This window comes from Polyodon spathula, chromosome 6, assembly GCF_017654505.1.
Source record: "Polyodon spathula isolate WHYD16114869_AA chromosome 6, ASM1765450v1, whole genome shotgun sequence".
In the NCBI taxonomy this organism is placed as follows: Eukaryota; Metazoa; Chordata; class Actinopteri; order Acipenseriformes; family Polyodontidae; genus Polyodon; species Polyodon spathula.
In genome coordinates, this window is record NC_054539.1 from 53,704,097 (window position 1) to 53,714,087 (window position 9,991).

The window sequence follows — 9,991 nt, forward strand, 5'->3', positions numbered from 1 at the left end:
GATAACTGACTACAGCTACATTTAAGTATTCAGAGCCAAAACCGAGGTCACATCAAAAGACAAGGTCAATTATATCCAGGTAATGACCACTGCTTAGGATATTAATAATATTACAGAATAAACATATGTGGATGTATGAAGACATTTGTGTTTTTTGGCTGGTTTAGAAAAAAAATTACAAATTTCTATTAATTCATTGGGTGGCGGTTCTGTTCAGATGCAACAAGACAGAGGGGGGGGGGGGCTTCAGCCAAGGAAGTCTAGGAGCCACTGGGCCAGCACCCAGGGGACAGCAGCACTCAGTCCTCAACGCAGCTCTGAGACACATGTACTCACTCGGTGACCCGCATGCTGGTTTCTTTGCCCTCTTCCACAGACACGCTGACAGATGATTTCACATGCTCAGCAGCAAGCAGCGCCACTGGTGGGAGACAAGAGAACAATGGAGATATCTTTTCTACCTCAACTTACAGCAGACTCACGGTTCAAAATTAAGAAATGATACAGAAAAATGAGATACATGGGACTCATTTCCAGATTCTATTTCCTCTTTATGCACTGGTGAGACCACACCTAGCGTGCTGTGTCCAATTCTGGTCACCACAGCACCAAAAGGACATTGTAGCCCTGGAGCGAGTCCAAAGAAGAGCAGCCAGATTGATCCCAGGACTAAAAACGATTGAGCTATGAAGGCAGGCTGAAAGAACTGAATCTATTTAGCGTGACTGAGGTCTTTTAAATCTTAAAAAGGGTTCACATAGTTAACCCAATCCAATACTTTAAATGCTGATCAGAAACCAGAACCAGGCAGTGTCTACTCAATGTTTGTATGTGAATGCAACACAGGTCTAAACTCTCTAACCTCCTCCCCCAATATATGAGGAAATTATTATGTATTTACTTAAATACAAAAGTTTAGTGAAAGTTTTTTTTTTTAAATAAGATACTACTGTAGTATTTTGAGTCCCTGAGGTTCTTAATTTGCAGGACTAAAATATCAAATTTAAACAGAAAACAGATAAACGGTATTCAGGAAAGTAAAACTTTGTGCACAAAACAACAACCTACATGTCATAGTTTAAGGTACAGCGTGAGGTGAAGTAATAGTTAGTTATATCATCCAATGTTTTCAACTGCATATTGATTCATTGAAAATATATATATTCAGCACATTTATGTATTTTAATAACATTTTACCTGACATTGCAATACATTCACAGAGTTACTCCGAAGTTGGAAAAACCAGTTAAACCTACTGCTGGATGGACTACATAGACTGCAACACGAATTAAACTAAGCCACTAGCAGCACATTGAAATTGAAAAACCCTTTTTGTCCAGTCTTTTTGAAAACTAATTTCCAGATTTAAAATTCAATTAAATCGGTTTAAATACAACGTTGCAATTCACCTATCAAGTGGACAAAAATTTGGCACGCCGCAATAACCCAAGGTTTTTTTCATCGTCTCTCCTGTCTCTGGAATAAAAATACAGTAAATAGAGGCGAACATGCTTTTTTATCTTCTTTTTTTAATGTAATCACTGGCAACAGTAGAAAACCTGATGCTTTATTCTAATCATACTGAATTGCTAATGAGATATATTAGGGTTACTACTTTGCGTATATCAGTTGCTTTTAACAATTGTCTTCTTTTTTTAAAGTATGAATTTGTTTTGTCACACATGCAGTAACAACCTATTTATTAATGAAACATTTTATTAAACATAAAACAGCTAAATGTGAATATTAATATAATAAAGTAGGGGTACACATTGCACGGGATGCAGTTTCTCATAGGTATAGCTATGCAAAAGTGAATTCACCACCAAAACATTGTTATGGGATACACTCCTGTCTATTGGTAGGTGTCACTTTCTATCAAAGCTGCCGATAGGCCCTCTCCCCTCTGTAACCCCATCGGTCCAATCTACCGAGGGTACTTAACCATCATGCAGGGGAGACTCGCTCTCTTTTCACAACAAAACTGTCGACCGATGTGACCTCGTGGTTGGTGGCCATCTTCTCTTTCAGGGAACCAGGTTTACGGTAGGTAAACTAACATTCCCTTTCAATTTGAAGATGGCCTCCATAACACCGTTATGGGAAACATGTACCAGAGCCGTCGCAAGGGAGAAAAGAACGGCAACATACGAGGGACGCCAAGTCCTGCCTGACCAAGGTCAGTGGTGCGAGTGTACATCCTTGAGGACCCTAGTGCCCACAGAGGGCAATGAGTGATCTATCACATTCAGGCGACAGAACCTGGAAAAAGTATGCGGAGTAGCCCAGTTAGCCGCATCACAAATCTCAGCCATGCAGGCACCTCGAAAGAGGGCCCATGACATAGCCACACCTCTTGTGAAATGTTCGGCTACCCACCCAGGCGGGGGTAAGACAGCACCACCATATGCAGTCGAGACTGTGTCCGCAATCCAACGTGACTGTCGCTGCTTCAAAAGCTGCTGTCCCAGGGTCCGTGTTCCATGGCAGACAAAGAGCTGGTCAGATTGACACAGTGTTCTCATCCTATCCATATAGCATCTCAACGCCCGTACCGGGCAGAGAAGGTTCAACTTCCTATCCTCCTCCGAAGCAACGGTGGAGGATGAAAGGACTCCAGTTCCAGAGACTGATTCATGTGGAAGGCTGTAACCACCTTAGGGAGAAAATCAGGGTTTGCACGCAGTGACACTCTGCTACCATCATCCCAAATACACATGCAGGAGCTATGCACTGAGAGTGCCTGCAGCTCACTAACACGCTCTGCAGAGGTGATAGACAAGAGGAAGGCTGTCTTCATGGACAGGTGCTTCAACTCAATGGAGTATATAGGCTCAAACGGGGCCTATGTGAGAGCCTCCATTACAATCTCAAGGCTCCATTTGGGGAGAGTAGCCCACCTAGGAGGGCACAATCGCCAAACGTCCCGGAGAAACCAGGCAGCCAGAAAATGCGCACCCGGGGACACTGAGTCAACGAGGGCATGGCAAGCAGAAATAGCCACTAGGTATACCTTCAGTGTGGAAGGTGAACTACCAGCCTCAGCAGATCTTGCAGAAAGTGCAAGATGACAGGCATGGGACAGGCGATTGGATCATGACCGTTAGTACGGCACCAATCTTGAAAATATTTCCACTTATAGGCGTACAGCGACCTAGTGGAATGCGCCCTAGCATTCTGCAGTGTACCTACAACCGCTCTTACAGGCCTAAGGCTGACCAGTGGTCACTTTCAGGAGCCAGACCAACAACTGGAGCTTGCCCGGCTCCGGGTGCCAAAGTGTGCCTCTCATCTGGCTGAGGAGATCTCGGCGAAGCGGGATCTCCTAGGACAGGCCGTTCAGTAGCTGGTACAAGGTTTAAAACCAGATTCTCCTAGGCCACCTGGGGGCCACTAGGAGAACTGATGCCTTCTCTGACCAGACCTTTTCGAGAAAGGCCGGGAGTAATGGCAGAGACAGGACCGTGTAAAGGAGCGCTCTGGGCCATATGTGGGCTAGGGCATCGACGCAGAGTGGACCACTGCAGCGGCAGAGGGAGTACCACAGGGGGCAGTGTTTCGTCTCCACCAAGGCGAAGAGATCTACCTGCGCCTTCCCAAACCGTTCCCAAATGTGCTCCACCACCTGAGGGTGGAGCCGTCACTCCGATGGATGCGGGCCCTCCCTCGAGAGGAGGTCCACTGCCCGATTCTCCATGCCCCGAACATGCGTCGCCCGAAGGGACAGTAGGTTCCATTGTGCCCAAATCAGAAGCCTGAAGGCTAGGCGATGCAGCCCCGGAGACCGAAGTCCACCCTGGTGGTTGACATACGCCACCACTGATGTATTGTCCGTGTGGACCAGTACATATCTCTTCCGCACCACGGGTAGGATGTGCTGGAGGGCAAGGAACGCTGTCAGCAGCTCCAGCATACTGATATGCAGGGAAGTCCAACGGCCCGACCAGGGCCCGCTGACTCCTCTGCCTTCGCAGACCGAGCCCCAACCTGAGTTAGAGGTGTCCGTCTCAAACAGATTCTTCATGACAAATAGCTGTGTGGGCCACTGCTTCTTCCTGCGACTGGGCAGATTAACCAGTCGTATAGGCAAGTCATCACCCTGATCGCTTGCCACAGCAAGGGAGTGGGGGTGGCATTCATGCACTTTGAAACGAACGGGGGAAGGAGAGGCCGAATCACTGCGCAGAAACTCAGGACCTGTAAATCCCCTGTAAGGCGGAAGGGAGATATTTCCTGTGCGCTGGACCCATAGGAATGTGGAACAGGTTTTTGCGGTCCAGTGTGATAACCGGGCTAACAGCATGGCAAGCCACCATATGGCTCAGCCGTGTATTGAAGCACTCGGGCACTAAGGGTACCGAGAGGTAGAATACACTACTGGTGCACCGAAGCATCTGGGACACCGAGTGTTATTGACATGCTGTGGTGCCAAGAACCGAGGCATGGACGCGTGAAGCCAACACAACCTGGGGTAGCGCATAGCAAACACCAGGGTGGATACATAGCTCGAGTGACTGCGGTATGAAATCAGGAGAGCTGTACAGGGGAGCGCACAGAGCTGCACCATGGTACACAGCAACGATAACCTGGTCCTGGACCACTTCCAGTCACGCCACGTGGCAGTGCATAGTGTATGCCATAGTGGAGTAGAGGCTTGCGCACCGCGGTATTAAAAACACCAGGGCAGCTACGCACGGTGCCTACCCTGACCTCGTGGTCACACACCTGAACAGCGCGTAGCGTACAACAGGGGGACAAGGCCGAAGCCGTGGCGGACAATTGACTTTTGTAACACAGTAATACAAAAACAGTTTTTAAATACAAAAGCAGTTAAATATTATATCACAGACGGGGGAGAGCACACTGTCTGTTTGATTATAAGACCTGCACACATGGTGAAAGCCAACGCAGCCCGCGCACGTCTCAACTCAACAACGAGGTTGCCTCGGTGAGGAGTATACGGCTGGTCCGGCTGTAAGCAGCCTCGCCGCAGCACAGAGAGGAGAGGGCCTATCAGCAGCTTTGATAGAAAGAGCTCAGTGACACCTAACAATAGGTAGGAGTGTATTCCATAACGATGTTTTGGTGGCCATCTTCAAATTGAAAGGGAACGTGCGCATACGTGGTAAAGCCAACGGCGCTGAAGGCCGGCACTATCTCATGGGGTGCAGTTTCTCATGCTACACTTGTACAAACAGCCTACAAACGAAGTACCATGATCTGCAGTCACAGTATGCTGGAATATGTATGTAAAATAATAAATACAAAATGCATGTAAAATATTACCCTGATGAATGCTGTCATAAATCGATGGCATGCAGGACTGCCGGGAGTGACGTGTTGGCCAGCGCTTGCATCAGCCAGCAGTGGTGAATCAGGGAGTGCAGAAACCGAACCTTATACATTTACCCGCACAGCCCATGCCGCCGGAAAATACAAGCGCGTCAAACCTGCTCCCAATCGTGTATTGTACATGCCACAAATGTAAAATGTAAAAAAGAAAGCCAATAAAACACAAAGAGATTCCAAGTTTATGCATGAGTTATTTGCATCCATACACACAGGTCGAGACTTTTAGGAATGGCTGGACTATTTAATAAACAATATTTGTAAAAATGAAATAGAAAATAACCATTGCGGGGCAGGTTTCAAGATATTACAAATTAACTGTTTTGCGCAGCAGTAATATTGTGTTTGCCATATGACTAACTTTCTCTACGAAAATGTGAAACACGCTTCGTACATCTTGTGTCATACGCAGAGACAGGCACAATGAACAGCAACTTGATATGTTGTATTAGATACTATGCTGCTTCTAAACTAGTTAAACTAAATGGTACTTAAATTAAAACTACAGGTATCTATTGGTTAAACCTGACACGACTTAGTTTATACCCAACACAACAGTTGATAATTCGTTCCTCAATCAACCTATCTACTGCAATTACAGCAACATTTGACCTGTGCCCAGTACAGAAACTTATGTACGTACCCAAAGGCGGGTTGTTGGAATTGATGGTGAGTTGTAAAGCCATTTTAAGCCTTGCGTCTCGCTTCGTCTTCTGTCTGCTCTACTCTCTCCAGTCGAACACACACTGCCACACAGCAGCGCCTCCGCTTCCGCGCTCCACCTTGTTACAGCCCCTCCTCAACACGGCCACGCAAAACAAGGGTTCCGGGTGCAGCCGAAGCTAATAGAGAGATTATACAGAAATCCTGTAACCATCAGAAACCTTATCAAAAGTGGGCATGTAGCCACTGACCCACTCCATTTCACCAATCTCAGTTCTTTGCTGTATTACACTAACTACAGAAGGCAGACCTACCCCCCTTTCCTGGATTAATATGTTTGTTGTATACATTTATGATAAATTATACAATATTTGTATATTTATATATAAATAATTACTGAAGCTTGTAATTTTCAGAATATGTAACATTTCGTTATAAATTATTATTATTATTATTATTATTATTATTATTATTATTATTATTATTATTATTACAAATTGAATTATTGGAACTATTCCAGTAAAGGCATTCCTTGGTAGCAAATGGGGAAGTACTACCCTTGGATACCCCAGATACTACATGTGTAAGGGATTTGGCAGTCTTAGTTTAGCTCTTATTGTAATTACAAAAACACCATACCATTCACAGTTGACACTGGGCACCACTGGTGGAATTATCAAAATGAGACATCATGCATTGGCTGTCCATGGGAAATGAACTGCATCCTCACACCTAGCTAATAGCTGTGGTCCAGGGCTTGATGGGTGGACTGCTTTTTCACTGCCAACATCCATCTAAAACTTGCATTGCATGGAAACTTGCATCAGTCTTTTCACTGAACTTGGGTAGACTAACAATGTGGGTTTAGGAGGAATTCAGGAAAACACAAATCAGCTCGGACTGGTGGCAATCCGTGCTCCTGGAAACAAGGTAATGGACTGAATTGCCCCCGCCCTCACTCCATAAGAGAAAGGGTGCTGTCCAGGCCAGGGTATGCTTGAGACACAGAAAGTAGAGACTGAACTGCTGTGTAGCAGGGTTCGTGTTTAGGGTAAAGAAAAACAGTCCAGCAGTGTTTCTTGAGCACAAAAGTGCACATTTTCTATTAAGGCTGCAGATGATAACCTATGTACACAATTACAATTGTGATGTTAGGACATTGCTCACTTGCCTTACTGTGAGCTATTCAGCCAGTCTTGGCTATTCACTGCTGTCCACCTGAACTGACAGCAGAGGTCTCACTGATATAGCTGTAAGAGATTTAAACATTATTTTTTAATAACCAACTTATTCCTAATATTAATTGTCTTATTCTTGCATTAAAAAACAGTATCCTGTTTGGAGAACATTAAAACAACCATTTTTATTAAATATGTCAAATTTGAAGAGAACTGCCTTTTGGCTTCAACTTCCTGTATCTCATATGAGGCAGGAAGTGAAGGCCCTGCCCCTCTGATAGCTCTCCATAATAGAAGCCATCTTGTTTGGGGAAGGTAAGGGTTTCTAAACCTAAACTTCAGACCACTGTTGTAATAGTTGTTCATATTATAAAATACAGGAATACAGTATGTTTTACAACCACAAAGTTCATATTGCTATTACTGTACAACTCACAAAATAGGATACAAAAGACTTAGAAGTTTGCTGGCCAGCAAAAGAGAAAAGAAAAACATTGAGAATTGTAATTCACAACACTAAAGTAATACAACCATTCCAGTCTTTATTTTGTAGTCTTTTATACTATCACAATAGTTGTATGACTGAGGGACCCTGTCACATGCTGTCTCACCCATTAAGTGAAAGGGAGGTCCCTCCAGTCCAGTCCAGCCCAGCCCAGTCCAGTCCAGGGCAGGCTTCAGGCATGTAGATTGAACTGCTCCCTCATTCACCCTTAAGAGAAAGGTTGCTCCCTTCAGTTCTGGGCAGACTTGGGGCATGTAGACTGAACTATTGTATTTCCTAACCCCCCCTAGAATAAAGGCATTAGATTCAGGTGCCGTCTATTATGTATGGTATAAATATATTTTTTAATTGTAACCTATTTCTTTCAAAATTTGATGCCTTGTTTAATGAAAAAATATAACAACTGGCAGTCTTTCCTTGATTCAGGGAGGCCCTAGGGTGAATGGCAGCTGCAGCCAGTATCACACACTCTCAGTCTATAGCAGTTATGGTATACATTTCATCAATAAATATTGGACTCAAGGGAGGTGCAATGGACGGAATGCACCCGGGCCTAGCCCGGACTCCACTTTAATTACTAAATGTAAAAAAAAATGTATACCGGCGCCGGCCGCCAGCGCTAAGACTGGCTGACCTTGCAAAGGTACCACCACATGTTCCTGTCAGGACACTGCACTCCGATTGGTTATCATAATATTGTTAATAAAACAATGAATAATCCTCTCCCAACACCAAAACCCTAAACCTATGGTCAGTATCCTATACTGCAGCCATTATAAATCTGAAGTAGTTCATGTTTGGCAGTGAATAGGCATTTTTGTTACTTTTAAATAAAAGTGACCAGAGGTGCTGACTTCCTCAGTTGTCCTGGCAGGAACATTTCGTGGTACCTTTGTAGGCTCTGCCTAGGACTGTTCTACTCGGATTAGAAAAAATAAACCGCAACAAGGTAGGACTGACGGACTGTCAATCAAAACACAAATTCGCAAATCAGAGCTAACATGTTGGCTATCTGTAGGCAGGACATAGAGCGAGAGCTCTGAAAATAACCCACTGTTAAGGGCACGTGATTGTTCTGTTGCCAGATATGACATTAACGGATGGTCAAAATTGTGTTCAGTATTTTACAAAGAACAAGCTGATTGTGCTAATAGTAAAAAACAAAATTGACAGCTTCCTCGGGAAGAAGCAGAAAATGCAAAAAAAAAAAGAGGTATTGATAGTTATCAATTTTTTTTTATAGAAACGTTTTCATGCTAACTTTTGTACTTTTTTGTCTAATTTGAAAGCATTAATTTGATGTATGTTTCAATATTAACTAACTCGAGTTATTAATCACATTGATAAATCGTGTTATATAATTGATTTATTAACATGCTTGGATATAGTGTTACCTGATTGACAACTGTCTTGTTCACAGTCGTCTTAAAATAACGCTAAAATATTTTATTGAAAAAAAAAAAACAGATTTTAATTTTTGCAGTTGATTTTTTTTATATTCATAAGGTTTTCTTACTTTAAGTGCAGTAACCTGACAAGCCATCAAATTTGCCGTACCAGTCTATTATGTAAGATTAAGATATTTCCAAATATGTTTTAATTGTGATGTCTAATTCTAATGTTGTAAAGATTAAAATAACTTTATTTTCAGCTTTATATTTGCAATGCTAAAATATAGCTCATGGTCGGTGTCGCGCGCTATGCCGCTGTGTAAAGATCTCTCTTGTGCGCTCGCTCTGTATCTTTGGTCTGCGCGCTCTCGCGCGTGTTGTCGTCGTCGTCTCCTGCCGGGTGCTGGAGGGGTTATGATGTTTTTGGTTTTTGAATTTAGATAATCTAATTTATAATTTAATTAATAATTAAGTTGATAATAATTATATATTTATATACATGTATATGTTTTGAAAGTGTCATTTTTTGTTTGTTTGTAGTACAGTTTTGAGACTTTTTTTTTTTTGCGTAATCACTTAAATTTCAGTCCAGAAATTAAAGGCCGCTAAAATTGAATTATTATTATTATTATTATTATTATTATTATTATTATTATTATTATTATTAGTGGTAGTAGTAGTATCGGTGTTATTGTTTTCATTCTTATTACAATGTAAATTAAATTACTATAAATAAAATGCACTATTACCGGTGTAGTGTCGAATTCGGTGCCCCGTGAAAATCAGTGCCACTTACTCATTTTGCGCATGTGCAAGACGATATTTTTTCCAGTCTGTACACGGGCTCGGTTGGTTTTGTCAAAGCGGGTTCAGGGCTACTGAACAGGTGCTCAGCAGAGTTGCCA

At 43.0% G+C, this 9,991-nt stretch overlaps 1 protein-coding gene across 7 annotated transcripts in view; it reads right to left on the reverse strand.

Moving 5' to 3' along the window:
- Window positions 1–6,122, reverse strand: part of LOC121317333 (bifunctional glutamate/proline--tRNA ligase-like) — a 43,324-nt gene extending 37,202 nt beyond the window's left edge. For 6 of the 7 annotated variants that reach the window (XM_041253158.1, XM_041253156.1, XM_041253160.1 and 3 more), the window contains exons 1-2: window positions 5,993–6,121; window positions 337–421 (exon numbers count right to left, since the gene is read on the reverse strand). In XM_041253158.1, the coding sequence (XP_041109092.1) occupies window positions 337–421; window positions 5,993–6,035 (128 nt within the window). In that variant the 5' untranslated portion in view covers window positions 6,036–6,121. Of the gene's footprint in view, window positions 1–336; window positions 422–5,992 lie in introns of all 7 variants that reach the window. The other variant, XM_041253161.1, reaches the window with a different exon arrangement.
- Between the last annotated feature and the right edge of the window lie 3,869 nt (window positions 6,123–9,991).